Here is a 20,076-nt window from a genome sequence, read left to right on the forward strand (position 1 = left end):
CCTGGACTAAGGACTGGTACTTCAAGGCCTTCCTCTGGTGGGCCACTTCACAGCCTTCCTCCCATGGCACTGTTAGCTCGACCAGAATTATCAGCCCCTTTTACACTGCCAGATTTTCGGCGAATGTTGGGCCGTTTTGCCGGCCAGCTGCGAGCATTTAGAGACACAGAGCCGGATTGACGAGTTGATCCAAGGTGCCCAATTTTCCGCCTCGTAGGGTAGACATATTGGAACCCTTTTAGTTTAAACAGACCGAGGCGGCCTTCTGCAACGGGAGGAGCTGTTGATGACTTGTGGGAGGAGCTGTTGATGACGCCACACGTGCGAGCCACTGGCGGTGGATAAACAGGAAACAGCTGATAGCAGGAATTAGCGAGCAGCTAGTAGCAAGAGGGAAACGCAAACCTGACAGACACTGTAAAGATGAGCAACTGGGGAGACAAGGAATTGCGCGCCCTCCTTGTCCTCGCAAATGAAGACGCCATTAACCGTCAGATGACGGGGACGGTGAAGAACGGACCAACTCACAAGAAAATTGCTGAAGGACTGACCAGCTGCGGCTTCCCTCCCACGTCACTGTGTACGTCACACGCTGAGCTACATGTTTTGTTACTTGCTCACGCCCCCATTGCCCTGAAAAAGGCGCATTCTGTATAAACAAAAGTAGGTAGGCGGCATTTTGCTGCACTCCCTGATTTTTATACTGCCAATGCTGAAAAAAGACTGATTGGGCTTTCCTGCAAATTTGCACAACTCATATCTAAAAAAGGCTATCTTCTGGTATTTGGTTGACCACAGCACGATGTCTGGCTGGAGGGTTGTGTGCACCACCTCCAGGAACTGCAGCCTTCTTCCCACGTCCACCGCCATCTCCCAGGAACAGGCGGCCTGCAGCATATTGGATTTTGCTCTCTTGGTTGAGAAGGGCTTGGCTCCCTCCTTGATGAAGGAGATTGTCCTCTTTGAGGTTGTGCAGACCGGCCTCTCCTTGCGTCTCTCCCGCTCTAGTGTGTCAGCGAGGGATAGAAGAACTTTATCGTGGCGCCACCTACTTGTGAACTGTCCTTGGGTTAGAGCTGTTTTGCACCCGGATAGTATGTGTGCCAATATGGACCAAAATCTCTGAGGAATGTTTCCAGCATCTTGTTGAATCTATGACACCAAGAATTAAGGCAGTTTTGAACCCAGTACTAGCAAGGTGTACCCAAGTGGCCAGTGAGTGTATTTTGATGCTGATAATTTTATTCTTACATGCAGGACTTTTACCTGTAGCACACTATTTCTACACTGTGGTATTGCTATGTTTATTTAGGAAATGAGTATGTCTTCCACCACTGCAAATAACCAGTCTCTCTTCGCTGTGACTTTATTATTTATTTATTTAATAAGAAACGGGATAATAACGCAGCAATAAAACATAAAAGGAACAGCAAGGAGAAAAAAGCCAGAAGAATGACAGTTATTCCTAGTCATTAGTCATGCTGGAGGGGCTTCGCCTCTTCAGATCAGCTGACTCGGGCTTCCGTAGCCGAGCAGCACATGACCGGGAAACAAGGAAGTGTTGTGTCAAACAGAAACAGGGCCGAGTCTTGTCTCGTCTCCGGAGAGGACTCGCTAACAACATTTCACGCTCTTGTAGGACACGGAGCTGAGGACAGAGACGGACAGCGGCAGTAGTTTATCACTAATTTATGAAAATGGCTTTAAAGCGCTCGTGTCCGCTGCTCTTATTAAACTGTCTCCTTATCTGCGTCACTTTGTGGAGCAACCTGAGCAACGGGGTGGTTGCCAAATCATCCCGGAGACCCAACATTGTTCTGATCCTCACCGACGACTTGGACATCGCTATCGGGGGTCTGGTGGGTGGATTTATAATGTCTTTGTGCTTTTATAGGTGTTTACCAGAGAGTCGTGACTTTGTGTTTGCAGCTCAGTTTTAACTCATCATGTCAGTGGGTAAATGTGCAATTTAATTAAACTTGACATTTAGTTGTAGTCCAGTGTGATGAAGCTGAGTGCTCACATTCCTCCTGGATGGACGCATCATTTAGGCATGTCACAGAGTCAGCAGCTTTATCACTTGCTCCAATCTGCTCCCACCCTCCCTCCTTCTAACAAGCCTCAGCCACAGACATGTAACCAGATCCCATTGAAAAAATCAGGTAATTTAATGGCGTGATATGTGATCCTGGTGCTTGTGGTTAAAACTGCTGCCACCCTAAAACTAGGCGAGAGATTGTCCCATGTGCTGAGAGGAACTCTGGAGGCCCCAGTGTCAATATGTGTGTGGGGATCGACCTATATGTTTTTTTCAGAGCCGATGCCAATACTGATTATCATGAAACAGAGATACCGATAGCCGATATTTACAACCAATATATGTCTGCTGTAAAAATCATAGTTGACACAGAATTAGCACAAACTTCTTGTGTTTATTTGAACTTTGAACATGAATCTATTAAAGAAGCTCCAAGGTTGTTAATAATGATGTTCCTAATGACTGATTCCCTGATGTTTAACCAGTCGACTAGTATAAATGTTAGAAAACACTCAGAAAGCAGTCAAAATTGAGCAGTTTAATGTGTAAGGTTGAACATTTTCTGAAAAAATATTGCATATATGATGCAAACTATTTGAAATAGTTAACCCCCTTTTTTTAATAACCAAATTGTGTCTTAGATGCCACTGAAATGTGTCGCACTTTGCTCCGTGCATCATGAACATTGCACGTTATCCTACAAAACATGATAAATCACTAAATAAAATATAAATTTTTGACTGTGTATTTAACATCCCAACTTATTTCAATTCAAAAAACGCACCCAAACAAACACAAACACTCAGTTTAACTGACAAGTATCTCTGAGGCCGACTAGTGAGGAAAGCAACGTTTGATCAACTAGTCGATTTAATCGTGCACACCCCTAGTTAATGAGCAGTGTAGAATATTTTATCTACATTACATATGTCATTTGATTATCTGTATGCCAAATATGTAAGAATAGAGACAGAGCGTTACAGTCCATGTTAGTTATGTCTTCATAGAGAACAAGCTTAGTCATGTAGCCATTTGCACAGAGCTGCAGCCTCATCACTACATCCTGATCTGATGACGACTGTAAGAAAAAAAGGAGCTTGTTGCCTGATTTGAGAACATCTGAGTGCAAAAGAAGCCAATAAATTATTCAGTTAATTAATTTGTCTTATCACACTGATTGTTTTCCTTCCAGAGCCCACTCACCAAGACAAAAAAACTCATCGGTGATGCAGGGATATCATTCACAAACGCAGTGAGTATCATCAACATCACTGTTGCCACAACATGTTTCATCAGAGATCATTTTAATGGCTGATATTTATATATTGGAGATATTAAAACAGCTGTTTACCCTCCCCTCCTCTCAGTTTGTGGCCAGCCCGCTGTGCTGCCCCAGCCGAGCCAGCATCCTGACGGGGAAATACCCCCACAACCACCACGTCATCAACAACACGTTAGAGGGAAACTGCAGCAGCAAAGCTTGGCAGAAGAGCGAGGAGGCCCACACCTTCCCCGCACTGCTGAAGACGTACGCCGGCTATCAGACCTTCTTCGCTGGGAAATATCTCAACCAGGTAACAGATGATAAAACTACATTAAAATGATGGGTACACCTCATAATACATGGATTCACATTGGGTATTAAAGGGACAGTTCACCCCAAAATCAATCTACATATTTTTCTTCTTACCTGTAGTGCTGTTTATCAGTCTAGATAGTTTTGGTGTGAGTTGCAGAGTGTTGGAGATATCAGCTGTAGAGATGTCTGCCTTCTCTACAATATGATGGAACTAGATGTCACTTGTGGTGCTCAAAGTGCCAAAAATACATTTGAAAAACTCAACATCAGTGTCTCTTTCCAGAAATCATGACCTGGTTACTCAAGATAATCCACAGACCTTGTTGTGAGCAGTTTCTTGTCGGGACTATTTTCTTTCTACTGAACATTATAAAGGTGAAAAGTCCACATGCACTCACATCAGTCCTGTCTTTGTTCTGCCTGGCATGTTTGGAGGGAAATGGAGAGTCACAGGCCTGAAGGGTGGAGTTTTGTAATCTTGGGGGAGTGGTGTAATCAGGTGTGACAGTGATGCAGGTGGGTGGAGACTTGGGATTTAACAGCACCATTTTGATTTGTCGGTTGAAAGATGTGTCTTTTAAACGTGTCTTTTTAATTTTGGGGTGAACTGTCCCTTTAAGCACCAAGGCCTCTTTCTCTGCTCTCTTGAGTGTTTTAAGTGTGCTTCATCTGAAGAATGAGGAAGTGAAAACTTATTTCCTTTACTAATTTAGTTATGTTTACATAAACTAATTGCACATCAGAGCTCGACTTCCTGTTGTTCATGAACCCACCCTTAAATCTGTTTATCAGCGTGCACAGAGGCTTTTAGTCTGACGTCAGAGAATATGGGAACTGAAGGAGCAGCTGCTGCCCCTGTGGAATAGCTGTCAATTAATCATCAAACTAAAATAAGATATATTCAAAGAGCCGTCTACACACCTTTGATTGTGGGTCATATCAGGTGGAAACAGTTACACAGTCACAGGATCTTCTGTCACACGGTTTAATGTCGTGATAAAGTCCCACTGTCAAAGTTGCATCTACCCTTGTGATAAACAGATGGTCAGATGGGGAACCGAGACGTCCACTTCGCCTAAACAGCAGCAAATGACACTTAACTTTGTTTACCCACTTCCCCTCCTCTCTTCCTGTGTCTCAGGGTTTCCTAACTCTTTTCACTTTTAAAGTCAACTTGTGACCCCTCATCACAGGTCACCTCACATGTCCTTCACTGTGGACGAGTGGTGAGCAGCATGGCAATGTTTGTCAGGGGTAGGGATCTCTAGACACCTCACGATTCATTTTGATTCTGATTCAGAGGTCTACGATTCGATTACAGATTATTATTGTTGCATCTGGGGCGGTTTGCAGCTGAGTGTGAGGCGATCGGGATGAGAGTCAGCACTTCGAAATCCGAGGCCATGGTTCTCTGCCGGAAACCGGTGGATTTCCCCCTCAGGTTTGGGGGAAAGTTACTTCCTCAAGTGAGAGAGTTCAAATATCTCAGGGTCTTGTTCATGAGTCAGGGTAGAGATGGATTGGTGGTTTGGTGCGGCTTCTGCAGTGATGTGGGCACTGCATCAGACAGTCGTGGTGAAGAGGGAGCTGACCCAGAAGGCGAAGGTTTTGATTTACTGGTCCATCTACGTCTGGGTAGTGACAGAAAGAATGACATTGTGGATACAAGCGGCCGATTCCTCCGTCAGGTGTCTGGGCTCAGCCTTAGAGATAGGGTGAGGAGCCTGGACATTCGGAGGGAGCTCGGAGTAGAGCTGCTGCTCCTTCACGTCGAAAGGGGTCAGTTGAGGTGGTTTGGGCATCTCATCAGGATGCTTCCTGGGCGCCTCCTGCTGGAGGTGTTCTGGGCACGTCCCACTGGTAGGAGGCCCCGGGGCAGACCCAGAACACACTGGAGGGATTACATATCTCATCTGGCCTGGGAACACCTTGGGGTCCCCCAGGAGGAGCTGGAAAGTGTTGCTGAGGAGAGGGACGTCTGGGGTGCTTTGCTTGGCTTGCTGCCCCTGTGACCCAGCCCCGGATAAGTGGATTAAAATGATGTTGCATCTTGATTTATTTTTATCACTGTATGACTACATTGCTACTTTTAAAACATAGTGTCCATTGTATCCATCTGCGGTTGCTCACGTTCAACCATCCTCACCAAAACTCAAGAAGTAGCCAAGCTTAAGACATAAACACGACACAGTGGCGCACAATGTTTTATGTCTGTAAGTACGTCTGATGGTTTCAGCCGTAAGGAACTTAGGGGAATCCACAATACGATATTATCATGATATTGTAGTCATGATACAGTATAAACTATTAACCTATCTTTTAACTAGTTTTTATTTCACAGTTTTACCAATATTCCTGTTACTGTTATCTGTTCTGTGGCATTGTCATCATTTCTATTGTCTTGTGTGTTTGTTCTTTTTTCTCGTTTTTATGTCCTGTGTGCTGCACGAACCTGCGTGAAAGGTGCTACACAAATAAAGTTTGAGTGATTTATCTGTCTTGTTTTTCTTGTACTGCTGTAACACTGTAAAAACTAATCGTAAACTATGTCTCAATGGCACTTAGCTTGTGTGTATGTGTCATTAAATACACACTCTGCTGTGTGTGTTTCAGTATGGGCACTCAGAGGCTGGTGGAGTGGAGCATGTTCCTCCAGGCTGGAACTACTGGGTCGGACTGGTAAGACTAGAACTTTTCTTCTTTACGTTTTCAACCTTTCAGCCACATATTTACTCCGAGGCTACTTCCTGTCTGACTTCTTTGGTCCAGTTTTGGACAGAATGAAGCTCTTAAGCCTTTAAACTGGTCCTGTCAGTAAAATCCTGAACCTCATCCTGATTCAGTTCCAGCTCAGCTTGTTTTACGAACTCGCTCCGAAACAAGTCACAATAACATGAAGCTTTGTCACTTTCTACATTGTTTACAAGGAGATGAGGCAATAAAGCACAAACTACGTCCAGATATTTACTTTTATTGGTCTTTATCCATTTGACACCTGAGAAAATTGGCTTGATTTCTTTCAAAAACATGATCAGATTAACTAGAAATGACCCAAAATTAGCACAAAAAAAATAGTAAAAAGTTATTACCGGGAAAATTAGCAAGAAAAGAAAAGTGGAAAAAAAAAAAACATTAAAAAAAGGAAATGACCTGAAAAAGGGGCTAAAAATTGAAAAATACATACATATATGTATTCCATAAAATAAGTTTGACTAAATAATTATAATAATCAGAAATATAGTTTTTTGTAACCATTTATCCCGGTTTTCTGGGCATTTTTTTTTTTTTTACCTATTTTTTATAAACAATTTTCTGTCTCTCTATTTTTAATAATTGATTTTTAGTCGTCGTCGTCGTCGTCCCCCCCCCCCCCGAAAAAAAATCAAACCGATTTGCTCCGATTTCCAAGGTTTAAATGCTTGTGAAAGGCGTCTGAATGCAGCACAAGAAAACTGATGTCAATCCAGGTTTCAAAAGGTTAATGTAGAATTAAATTAGAGAGGGACCTTTAACCTTTCCTCTTCTAAATATCACCCTGAGCACCAGTGGACAGTTTTAGTGTCCCGTGATGGACTACAGGTTGTGTCCGAGGGTTTTTTGTCACCCTAATAATAAAGTCTGGGATGAAAATGATCATTTCATAAAACACAAAAGTTTCCAGAGGAGGTTTCAGCTCACCAACATCTCTATGGGAAGTTTATTTTTTCCTGCCGCTGCATCAGAGCGGCAATCTGAGTTCACTTCAGGTGGTCATGTGACTGGACGCTCTCTGCAGACGGAGCCAGACTGATAAATAGGTTAAAATTAGGTTTTTTTTAAATCTCTAACTGGTTCACAGAAGTCACGGAACAGAGGTCACGGATGTAATACGACTGCACTGCAGCCCAGTTTATCTTCGCCGTTACTGAACAAACACAGATACGTGAGAAGAGCGGGTCTCGTGACCTGACGGCTTATCACAACACAGCGTCGTGAAGTTTATATGAGACAGAATCCCGTGCTGCTACGGCAAAACATGCAGCTTCTTACTGTCTACCCCTACCTCAGGTTAGAATGAGCTCCATCTTTACCATCTACAACATTACGGGGACATTCTGCATTATGAGGACATTTGCGTTTAGTATTTCAATTCAAGTAACATTCTGAATGCAAGACTTTGGCTTGTAGCAGCACTTCTACACTGTAGTGTCACTACTGTTATTTAATAAAAGATGTCAATACTTGCTCCACCACTGCTGCTCTCAGCTTTAGTGTCTCTGACTGAGGGGTTGGACACCGTGTCAAACAGCTACCATGAAGTTTAGGGTCTCGGATCCCGTTTCGGTGCATGTGACCATGATGAATCTGAAATGTAATCTGCTAACTTGCTCTAGAAAATGTACAGATCACAAGAGCCTACAGATAGCGAGGTGCAAGCCTGTAAGTGCTGACCGCCTAAAGTCTTTAGGTGTTCTTATTCTGCATCTATTATCTGTCCGTTTGCCTCTGATTCAACCATATTATTGGCTTTTTGTGATCTATGTTAGACTTTATAAGCACACTCACTCAGTCCAGTGATTTCTGCACATAGTCTCACTAATAAGGTTAAAAATGATCCTAATTTATCGTGGTCTGTACGACTGAAGGCCCTGATAATACAGAAAGCGTTTTAGCAGCTAGAGGCGTTTTTTTTCATGAGAATGAAGCTTTTTGCTCGCTGTTTTTGTGTTGTGACATGCCTCACGTTTCTGCGTTCTAGGCGCCTGGCATTTTTGCCGGAGTGCTCTGAACTCCTCGAGTTGAAAAAATTTAACTCAGAGTGGAGAAACGCCCCATGTCATCTTTTTACACTGTCCAATTGGATGACTTGAGAGGCAGGCCTTCTGTGGTAGTCATGACAACAAGTTTACAGCTGGTAAAAAATAGAGTGTGCCAGGGCTGACGTCAAAACCCGGAAGTTTAGCATCGCGCTGGTTCCCGGAAGAGAAAGTGAATGTGATTTTTGCATTGCGTTTTGGATTATGTCAGAAAATAAGCTCTGTGGCTAACACAAGTTTATGATACTTACAGGTTTTGTTCAGCGAGATAATCTTCACATATGATCACCTTTCATACCGCATTTGAAATTTAAATGCGATCGCCAGAAGTAAAAAGCTAACGTTAGGCTTTAACGGACTACATGACTACTCCACGGTCGCATGACTCTTGACATCACTGCCACTAAGCTTTCAACTGATTTCGGCCGCTTTAGTTTAAAAACATTGTATAATGGGGAAATCGGACTGTTTAAGCTAAATAAGAAGCTGTAATGGTGGACTGCCAGCACTCTCGCCTGTTCGGGGGTGATGACGTTTAATGTCCCCGACAGGGTTTGTAGTCGTATTGAACAACTTGTTAGCAACCGCCTTTTTACGACACGTAAAAGCTTCAAAATTCACAAGTAGGGTATAGAGCCAGTAGGTATAGAGCCAGTAAACCCGGAACTCCGTTAGCGCTTTTAGCACTTCCGGTTCTCTCGTCTAAAAGTCAATACGTTTTTTGAATGGGATTTTGGTAAAATGCCTCAAATGAGGTCTGTGGTTAACAAAAGCTTAAGCGAGTTTCAGGTTTTGTTCTACGACATAAAACACGTCAGTAAATACCCTACTTGTGAATTTTGAAGCTTTTACGTGTCGTAAAAAAGGCGGTTGCTAACAAGTTGCTCAATACGACTACAAACCCCGTCGGGGACATTAAACGTCATCACCCCCGAACAGGCGAGAGTGCTGGCAGTCCACCATTACAGCTTCTTATTTAGCTTAAACAGTCCGATTTCCCCATTATACAATGTTTTTAAAACAAAGCGGCCGAAATCAGTTGAAAGCTTAGTGACGGTGACGTCAAGAGTCATGCGACCGTGGAGTAGTCATGTAGTCCGTTAAAGCCTAACGTTAGCTTTTTATTTCTGGCGATCGCATTTAAGCTTCAAATGCGGTATGAAAGGTGTTCATATGTGAAGATTATCTCGCTGAACAAAACCTGTAAGTATCATAAACTTGTGTTAGCCACAGAGCTTATTTTCTGACATAATCCAAAACGCAATGCAAAAATCACATTCACTTTCTCTTTCTCTTCCGGGAACCAGCGTGATGCTAAACTTCCGGGTTTTGACGTCAGCCCAGGCACACTATTTACTGACGTGTTTTATGTCGTAGAACAAAACCTGAAACTCGCTTAAGCTTTTGTTAACCACAGACCTCATTTGAGGCATTTTACCAAAATCCCATTCAAAAAACGTATTAACTTTTAGACGAGAGAACTGGAAGTGCTAAAAGCGCTAACGGAGTTCTGGGTTTACTGGCACACTCTATTGAGGAGAAACTGGTGGTAGCAGTAGCGGTTGCTTACTAGCTAGCGATAGACAGTAGGTTGTCAAATTGCCCCTGAGTCATCCTAAAATATGCCTGGAAACAGCCATCATGGAGGAGAATCTCCTGGACCAACTGGTGGTGCTTCCCGTGATCCACCCTCTTTTTTAGGGTCTCATGTACCCACACAGATCTCTGTTTATCTGCTGACAGCCTCTCACCCTCAACCACAGCTACAGACAGCACCCTCTCCCTCAACATGTCAGGAACTAGATACTAGTTACTGGGGGGAAATGGACAGTAGATTGATTACACAGGAAGGTTAGTGTAAGGACGTGATGGGGTGGTAGCCTGGCAACAATAAAAAGGCACAGTAGCATTAAATAATATACAAAAAAAAAAAATAAAAGGCAGCGTGGTGCACCTTGTGTTTTGCAACCCGCAAAATGCTTCATGTGTAATCGGGGCCTAAGAAAGTTTCATATAAGTTGTTTGTGTTTTCCAGGAGAAGAACTCTAAATACTACAACTACACTCTATCAGTGAACGGGAAGCCGGAGACACATGGAGCCGACTACAACAAAGACTACCTGACAGACGTCCTGGTGAGACAGCTGTGAAATATTAAACCTTACATTTTACATTATTATCTCTGCCAAGAAGACTTAGTGGTTTGTTTGTCAGTAGGATAACAGAAAAACTAATGGCATGATGTCAATGGGCAGCAATAGGCCAAGGTAGAACCTATTAAATTTTAGAAGGGATCCAAATTACGAGGCGGATACACAAATTAATTTTTGCTTTCGTTGATGTTTCGAGATTGGGCTGTTGACTAAAAATGTTAAATTTAGGGCTGTCAAAATAACACGTTCATTCACTTAATCACAGAGAAAATAACGTGTTAAAAAATTGTTTTTGGGGGGGTTAAAGTTTAAGAAAAACTTCCACAGAGTGTCACAAATATTTGATATAAAAGAAATCTTATCTGAAAATATTTTCAAGCAACTTTTAATATAACAAGTTACTTTATAAACTTTTTAGATCACAAGAAGTAATGTTTTTGGTACCACTCTCTTTGTCTGTCTCTCAGGCCAACAGGTCTCTGGACTTCCTCCAGTATAAATCAAACTACCAGCCGTTCTTCATGATGGTGTCCATCCCAGCCCCCCACTCCCCGTGGACCGCAGCCCCTCAGTACCAGAACAGTTTCAACACCACCAAGGCTCCCAGAGACCCAAACTTCAACGTACACGGGAAGGTACGACTTCTTTTCCTCCTTTCATTCAAGTACCCCATGTGAAGATTGGACAAAAGACTATAAAATAAAGTGATTAAATGCATCCCTTTGTCTCCTCAGGACAAACACTGGCTGATCAGACAGGCTAAAACCCCCATGACCAACTCCTCTGTTCAGTTTCTGGATGATGCCTTCAGGAAACGGTCAGTCTCTGCTGCTTGTCACCTTCCTCTTTCTGTCATCTTCCTCATCTCTGCTTTCTCTTTACATTAGATCCATTACTTCCCGTCGCTCTCCTCTCCTTCTTTCTACTCCCCCTCCTTTTTAGTCTTTCTTAAAGTCTTTTTCTCTGTCCGTACTTCTTTATTTTTTTATTCAGCGTGGGCTCACTGCGAGTGTCTTGTTGCTCACTCTGGCTTCTAGGTGGCAAACTTTGCTGTCGGTGGACGACCTGGTGGAGAAAATAGTGAAGAGGTTGGAGGTCAGAGTTGAACTGGACAACACGTACATCTTCTTTACCTCTGACAACGGCTATCACACAGGTATGTAACCACACGTGCGCACACATCTCCACGTTTTCATGTGCAGAGGAAGAACTCAGGAGGAGGAATTGATACACAAATGATCATTTCTAGGATTTCTTTTTGGGCTTGTTTGAACACAAAGACACACATTTAGACGACTGTGGAGCCTTGATGAAGTTCTCAAAGTGTTAGTTTCTTTATGTCTCCTTGTCTCTCAGGTCAGTTCTCTCTTCCTCTGGATAAGAGGCAGCTCTACGAGTTCGATATCAAAGTCCCTCTCATGGTCAGAGGACCAAATATCAAGCCCAACCAGACCAGCCAGGTACAAACACACACCTGTCTCATGTGTTGAATTTTGTTGAATTTGTTTGAACTGAACTGACTCATGTTGTTATCAGATGCTGGTGGCAAACGTCGACCTCGGTCCGACCATCCTCGACATCGCCGGCTACAACGTCAACAAGACGCAGATGGACGGCATGTCCGTCCTGCCCATCATGGTGAGATTAATCAGCTAATGGTTTTTTATTTTTCCAATGTGTGACTAAAGCTAAACAGACCTAATGTCGTCATAACGACTGATACGTGTTGGACGACGCTGCCAACCTGCAGTTTCTGTCAAAGCTTAATATTATGTACAGTAGTCTATAAACAAGAACCCTTCATATTCCTGTGATATGACATGATATCAGTCCCAAATTTGTTCTCCCAACAAAATCAGTTCTTGAGTAAACGTGAGCTGAGAAGCTGATCATAAGTCATTTGATGTGATGTCTGATTTAAGCAGTTGCATGATAATATTGATTCATGTTATTATCGAAACACTACTGTTTTAAGACTCATCCTTTTCGTTTTGTTACAAACGTTTTACCAAAAAATTTGGAATCGTGGTTTACATTTTTCTGTTTAGAATTTTCAGTGCTTCGATTCATAAAAAAAACTAAATTTCAAATATTTGTTATGAAGTGAAAACAAAATGGTGGTTGAGTTTGACAACCAGACAAATATCCATATACTTAAAATAATTTTTACCTTGGTGTTTGCAGGAAAAAAAATCTGTCTCTTCCAGTTTAAATATTTGAAATTACCATGGATTGATTTTCACATAAATATTAGATACTTATTTATCAAACAAAAAAAAAAAGTTTTTTTTAACTTTAACTTAATCCTTAATATAATTTTTAAATATTAGTAATGTTGTCATGCTGTCGTTTTAATCTGTGTTTTAATTTGGAGTTATTTATTTTAATTTGGAGTAACGTTATAGCATCAGTTTTCAAGTTTTAATCGTATTTGTTACATTCATTTTATCACTGTTGTTTATATTATTTCATTCTATTGACTTATTTATTAATTTGTATTTATTTTTTGTTTTATTGTTGTTATTCTTTGTTGCTTGTTGTTTTCTATTGTAATTGTTTTGAGGTTTTTGTTATGTGAAGCGCTTTGGGCTACATGTTTGTGTGAACGCTGGTATCTAATTAAATGAATAGGTTAAATGTTGCAGTGCTGAAGTTTAGAACATGAGTGACATTAATAAATGAGTTTATAAAAATATGATGGTCATGGACAGATCTAATTTGTGTACCTGTGTCTCCATCACCAGGAGGGGAAGATGAACAGCAGCAGCTGGAGAACAGACATCCTGGTGGAGTATGAAGGAGAAGGAAGCAACGTGACCGACCCCTCGTGTCCTCTGCTTGGACCTGGAGTGTCGGTACGTGATAGAAATTTATTATTATCTGTTGGCGGATATAAGCAAAAAAAAAAACAACCTCATCATTCTCTGTCTACCATCTGTCCTCTTTCTGCAGGAGTGTTTCCCAGACTGTGTGTGTGAGGACTCGTACAACAACACTTACGCGTGTGTGCGCACAGTCGCCCCCTCTGCCAACCTGCAGTACTGCGAGTTTGATGATAATGAGGTCTGTCTTTCTTCTGTCTGTGTTCAGTTTATGTTATCTTGTAATTACATTTTTACTTCAAACTGCTATTTGTGTTAAATTCTTTACTGTGGCGCCACCTGGTGGTCGAATGCGTCTGTGCTTTTGTTCCTTGAGGTGTTTGGTTTGACGGTAGCATTGTTTGTGGATGTGCGTCAACTGTAGGTGTTTGTTGAAGTCTACAACGTGACAGCAGACCCTTACCAGCTGACCAACATCGCAAAGACCATCGACCAGGAAGTCCTGGAGAAGATGAACCACCGGCTGATGATGCTGCAGTCCTGCTCAGGACAGTCGTGTCGGACTCCCGGCGTGTACGATACAAGGTCTGTTTGCTATGTTTGATTGTTTCACTGAAAAGTAAAAAAGATTTTTGTTGTATTTTCACCCAGATTTTATTTCCTCACTCTTCTGTTTTGTTTCCTGCTGCAAGGCGATGGTTAACTCATGAATCAAGTGAAGAAGGGTCGCACATCAAAAAAACAAAGTACAAATACATGTCTGAAAACAGTGCATGCATATTTTTAGAATAAGAAAACTGTTATTTTTTTTAGAAGGACTTGCTTTCTCTTCAAATGCAGAAAATGCTTAAATAAATATAAACAAGTTTTACGTTGGTTCAGACCAAAACGTTTCCTAATTTTTGACTACATTATACAACTGTGTGGAGAATTTCTACTACTGAGTGACAGCAGTTTACAGTAAACACTTGTGATGAGCAGTGAAAAATAAGGAAAATAGGACTGAAAATAAGTTAAATAAGTGAAAAACAAACAAGCGGCTCAGCTACAGCATGACCATTACCAGATGGGTTTTTTTTTTTAAATCAAATTTACATAAATATTTTTTTTGTTTTATCCAAATCTGATATTTTAAACTCAAAATTTCACAGTGCCAAATTTGGAAACATCCCCTCAAGGAGCTCTTGAGATATCGTGTTCACGTAAATGAGATGGATGCAAGGTCATGGTGGCCTTTGACCACCAAAAATTAACCAGTTCATTGTGGAGTCCAAGTGGACGTTTGTGCCAAATTTGAAGAAATTTCCGTAAGGTGTTTTTGAGATACTGTATTCACTAGAATGTGACGGACAAGGTCACAGTGACCTTGGCCTTTGACCCATGACCACCAAAAATTAACCAGTTCATCGTTGAGTCCAAGTGGACATAAGTGCCACATGTTAAAGAAATTTCCTCAAGGTGTTCTCACCACTTCTAAATGTATAGCGCTTTGAAATGCTGCGTTAAAGTTCAGCGAGTCAGTTCAGAAAGTACTTTTCATATTTCACGTGATTTGCTTGTTTTTTATTTATTTATTTTTCTTTTCATAAAAATTAACCAGTTAGTTACTGGTTAGTGGGTGTCACGCTTTGGACAGCAAAATTAACTGAAGCCGACATCCCCAATTTGAACTAATTATTGGGAAAATAAAAAATGTTCTTGAGAGAGAAATAGCTTCATTTAAACCCAAATAATAATGTCATATTAAAATATTATTGAAAACCTTGCTCTACTCAATTGTACGCTAGACACACTCAACATTTATGCACTGAATGATGGGCTCTCAAGGTTACACTAGAAAATAATTATTTGGGAGTGTATGTTGTCTCTATTATCCCTATAATCAGTATCAAGCAAACAAAAATTTCACTCTATTCTGGGGCACAAATTTATGTTGACTTTGCTTTGTTGGACTTCCACAGTACCTAAAAACAGCCTCTCTTACACATGAGCATCAACTCCTCTGTCTTGTCTTTTCGCAGGTATAAATTTGACCCCCGACAGATGTTTACGGACCACAGCTGGCGGCTCAGCAGACTCAGACAGAAGATGAAGTAAGAAGGATGGAGGGATGAGATGGAGGAAGAAGGGCTGTAATGGAAATTGTACTCAGCCTTTCCTGCTGTTGTTGCCTTGTTGTCAGGCCTCCTGAGCCAGTCTCTGTGTAGCTGGATGGAGAAGGGATCAGGTGGGGAGTGGGGTGGGGGGTGTGGGAAACATATCACATTTTGGGTGGGTTTCCATAGAGACTAGAGGCCTCTCTGGGTGCAGGACCCACATTTAAAACGCCACACTGGGCTGCTGTTTAGTGAATTTGTCAGTAGGTGTGCGGGGGTGGATTTTACTCTCACAAGCCATTAATTCCTGTTTTCTTGTACAGTGTTATTTTGTGTTTGCACAGTTAATTTAAAGTCCTGAAAACTAGTGACAAACATCAAACCCAGTTCTTATACATTCATGTTTGTTATGTCTGTTACTCTTGTCGTGTGATAATGACACGAACATCAAGATCAAAAGGTCAAAGCTGAACAAAAGGTGAACTCTGACTCGTGGGCGGATGATTGAGCGAATATTTGTAGGACAGACGTGTGATGTGATCCTACCTTAGAGAATAAGAAAGAGAACTGGGCTATAGAGCAAGAAAAGAGTGCCACCTACAGGTAAATTCACAAACAGGCAGTCCAACAGGAAACACATCTCACAGACATGAGTGCCTACTGACAGAGACGGAGATCAAGGCCGACATACATTCACCCCCCAATTAACTGTTACTTCCACAGTTAACTTCATATTAATGGACTGAATGACTCAATAGTTCTTACACACTGAAAGTAGCCAACATGTGGTTTGATGGTGGTTTTAAAAGGTAAACTTAATGCCAATTTGGACCCGGCGTGTACGATACAAAATGTTTTTGTCACAATAAGTCAAATGAGTTGAAATCTATGGAAGCCCATTCACACCAATTTGATGAAAGAAAAAGGTTCTGCAAGTCATGATAATGAATTTTTTCATTGAAATAACGACTTAGTAACTCAAATAATGACCAAGTCTGGCAAAGTAATGAGACTTTGTGTCAAAATAATGAGTTAATGTCTCAAATGACTTAGTACTTCAAAATGATCAGAAACTTTCTCAAAATAATGACTTATTTCAAGTAAATGACTTAGTATCAAAATAATAAAATAGTGACTTAGTATCTCAAAAATATTTTCTCAAAATTGAGTTAGTATCTTAAAATGAGTTAGTGTTTCAAAATAATGAGAAACTTTCTGAAAATAATTACTTAACATCTCAAAATAATAAATTAGTGTATCAAATTAATGACTTAGTATCTTAAAATAATGACTTAGTATCTCAAAATCATGACTTAGTATCTAAAATTAATGACTTAGTATCTCAAATTAATGATTTAGTATCTTAAAATTAACGACTTAGTATCTGAAATTAATGACTCAGTATCTCAAAATCATGACTTGGTATCTGAAATTAATGACTTAGTGTCCGAAAATAATGACATAGTATCTCAAAATGACTTAGTATCTTAAAATAATGAGTTAGTATCTCAAAATCATGACTTAGTATCTGAAATTAATGACTTAGTATCCAAAAATAATGACTTAGTATCTGAAAATAATGACTTAGTATCTCAAATTAATGACTTAGTATCTCAAAATGACGTAGTATCTGAAATTAATGACTTAGTATCTCAAAATGACTTAGTATCTGAAATTAATGACTTAGTGTCCGAAAATAATGACATAGTATCTCAAAATGACTTAGTATCTTAAAATAATGAGTTAGTATCTCAAAATCATGACTTAGTATCTGAAATTAATGACTTAGTATCCAAAAATAATGACTTAGTATCTGAAAATAATGACTTAGTATCTCAAAATCATGACTTAGTATCTAAAATTAACGACTTAGTATCTGAAATTAATGACTCAGTATCTCAAAATCATGACTTGGTATCTGAAATTAATGACTTAGTGTCCGAAAATAATGACATAGTATCTCAAAATGACTTAGTATCTTAAAATAATGAGTTAGTATCTCAAAATCATGACTTAGTATCTGAAATTAATGACTTAGTATCCAAAAATAATGACTTAGTATCTGAAAATAATGACTTAGTATCTCAAATTAATGACTTAGTATCTCAAAATGACGTAGTATCTGAAATTAATGACTTAGTATCTCAAAATGACTTAGTATCTGAAATTAATGACTTAGTGTCTGGAAATAATGACTTAGTATCTGAAATTGATGACTTAGTATCTGAAATTAGTGACTTAGTGTCTGAAAATAATGACATAGTATCTCAAAATGACTTAGTATCTGAAAATAATGACTTAGTATCTCAAAAATAATGACTTAGTATCTAAAATGAATGACTTAGTATCTAAAATTAATGACTTAGTATCTGAAAATAATGACTTAGTATCTCAAAATCATGACTTAGTATCTGGCATTAATGACTTAGTATCTGAAATTAATGACTTAGTATCTGAAAATAATGGCATGGTATCTCAAAATGACTTAGTGTCCAAAAATAATGACTTAGTATCTGAAAATAATGACTTAGTATCTGAAAATAATGACTTAGTATCTAAAATTAATGACTTAGTATCTCAAAATAATGACTTAGTATCTAAAATTAATGACTTAGTATCTATAAATAATGACTAAGTAGTTCAAATTAATAAATTAGTATCTCAAAATTAGAATTTTTCTCAAAATGTGTTCTTTCAAAATAATGACACTTTATTCTGAATTGATGACTTAGTATCTTAAAAATGAGAATTCCTTAAAAAAAAAAAAGGGAAAAAAGTCTAAGACTAATGACACATTAATTTGAGATACTATGTAACTTTTTAGAGATAATGAGAGTTTGTCATTATTTTGCGACAAGTTATTATTTTTCAATGTTAAGTAATTACCTTGCAATACTAAGTTATTATTTTGAGATACTTGGTTGTTATTCAAGAAAGTCTTTCATTGTAATGAGTCACAGGATTTTGTGTTTTTCATTATCTTGGCACAAATGTGCTTCCATAAGAATCACACAACTTAATATTTAACAAATAGAAACAGGAATTATAGAATTAAAAGTAATCAGATCCTCAGCAATCAGCGACAAGAACAGGTCTCATTCAAATGGATGAGGGAACATTATAGTAAAAAGCAACTTTTGTAAATAAAGTCAAGAAATGTTTAACAATTGTCAGCAGCATCAGAGAAAGCCTCCATTTAAGTTTAAATTACACATTAAAGATTTAAAGCCTCATTATTACTGACAGTTTAAGTGTCTCCTACACATCAAACCTACGTTATTTCAGTGATTCATCTCTCCTGTGAGCAGTGTTAAAGCACCTTTCATCCACAAGTTTCACATTAATCAGCACTTTGTCTTTTCTATTTTATCGTGTGTTGGACATTTCATACTGTGTTAAATGGTCACAAAAAACAGTGGTTGGCTACAGAGATTAACTTCCTAATGGACAGAAGGGAGCAGTAATTTTAGAAAGATAGAAGATACATCTTGCCAAAATTATTATTATTTCCATCTTCAGGGTTTCAGTCAGAGTTTTATTTTTTTTATTTTTTTTTTGTTTAGTTTTATTTCTGTTTCTAACAAGAATTCACATTTTGTATTTGGGAATGTGAGAAATGAAATGTGAGAACTCCAGATGGCCAAATCAAAATAAAAACAACTATATTTGATGTGTTTTTTAAAGCGACCTCCTTCAAACTTTAAGGGATCACGTTTTGGTTTATTTTTGCCATAAACTACATTTAGACAAAAAAATCTAAACACTTTCTTGAGTCCTTCTGTCGCAGAAATCTGCTGGGATTTTAGATTTCTAAATGATCGATATATTTCAATATTTTAAATTTCAAATCAAAGCTGCCTATAGCCGCTATTTTTGTGACGATAGATTAATTTTAAATAATTTAAGATCAAATCTGTGCAGACTAACATATAACCAAAGACCTGATCAGGGGACTTTTGAGGGAATGTGTTACACAGCATTTAGAAAGTCTCGTCACGTCTGCATGACATCTGTGTACTTGTGTGTGTGTGTGTGTGTGTGTGTGTGTTAATTCTGATTGTGAATTATTTTCTCACTGACAGGCGAAGCCGACAGACATGCTGTTTAATTGTGAATCAATGACTCTCCATTTTGTTCCACTGCTACTGTGGCGTTGTAATAATTCATTCACGCAGCTCTTTCTTCCTCTGTGGTTTCAGATTCACATCTGGACTGAATTAATGTGACAACACTGAAATCAACATGTGATTATATTTCCTCTTGTTTCAATTCACTGATGCACTTTCCAATCTGTCAGAACTGTTTTTATTTGGAAACAACCCTTAGTTTTATTTTTAATTTTAGAGTAGTTTTTGATGATTATGTATTTTTGGCTTGTGTTATTGTCCAAATAAAGAGATTCTCAAAATATCACAGAAGGTCCTGCTCACTGTCTTAATTTATATCTAATGTTAACGTCATTCCTCAGGGTTCATAAAGCTTAGGGCTGGTAAGATTTAAGACTTAATAAGACCCTTTAATGCCACCTGGAATGAAATTTAAGACAAATTATTATATTATCCAAAACTGAAGGAGAAAATAAGACATGAACAG

General features: G+C 39.3%; 1 protein-coding gene across 1 annotated transcript; it reads left to right on the forward strand.

Moving 5' to 3' along the window:
• The first annotated feature begins 1,544 nt into the window (after positions 1 to 1,544).
• On the forward strand, positions 1,545 to 19,901 carry gnsa (glucosamine (N-acetyl)-6-sulfatase a). The gene is made up of 14 exons (XM_033614203.2): positions 1,545 to 1,859; positions 3,231 to 3,290; positions 3,406 to 3,612; positions 6,231 to 6,296; positions 10,449 to 10,547; positions 11,033 to 11,200; positions 11,300 to 11,382; positions 11,603 to 11,721; positions 11,922 to 12,025; positions 12,102 to 12,203; positions 13,310 to 13,420; positions 13,518 to 13,628; positions 13,812 to 13,972; positions 15,409 to 19,901. The coding sequence occupies exons 1-14, from the start codon at positions 1,692 to 1,694 to the stop codon at positions 15,482 to 15,484; spliced, it is 1,635 nt and encodes a 544-aa protein (XP_033470094.2). The 5' UTR covers positions 1,545 to 1,691; the 3' UTR covers positions 15,485 to 19,901.
• The last annotated feature ends 175 nt before the right edge of the window (positions 19,902 to 20,076 follow it).

This window comes from Epinephelus lanceolatus, chromosome 23, assembly GCF_041903045.1.
Source record: "Epinephelus lanceolatus isolate andai-2023 chromosome 23, ASM4190304v1, whole genome shotgun sequence".
Taxonomy (NCBI): Eukaryota; Metazoa; Chordata; class Actinopteri; order Perciformes; family Serranidae; genus Epinephelus; species Epinephelus lanceolatus.

Excerpts from the sequence above, each read along its gene's own strand:
- gnsa (XM_033614203.2), top strand. The coding sequence starts at position 1,692 with ATGAAAATGGCTTTAAAGCGCTCGTGTCCGCTGCTCTTATTAAACTGT. Across the intron at positions 3,291-3,405 it reads GGATATCATTCACAAACGCA|TTTGTGGCCAGCCCGCTGTG; the intron begins GTGAGTATCATC and ends CCCTCCTCTCAG. Across the intron at positions 6,297-10,448 it reads GGAACTACTGGGTCGGACTG|GAGAAGAACTCTAAATACTA; the intron begins GTAAGACTAGAA and ends TGTGTTTTCCAG.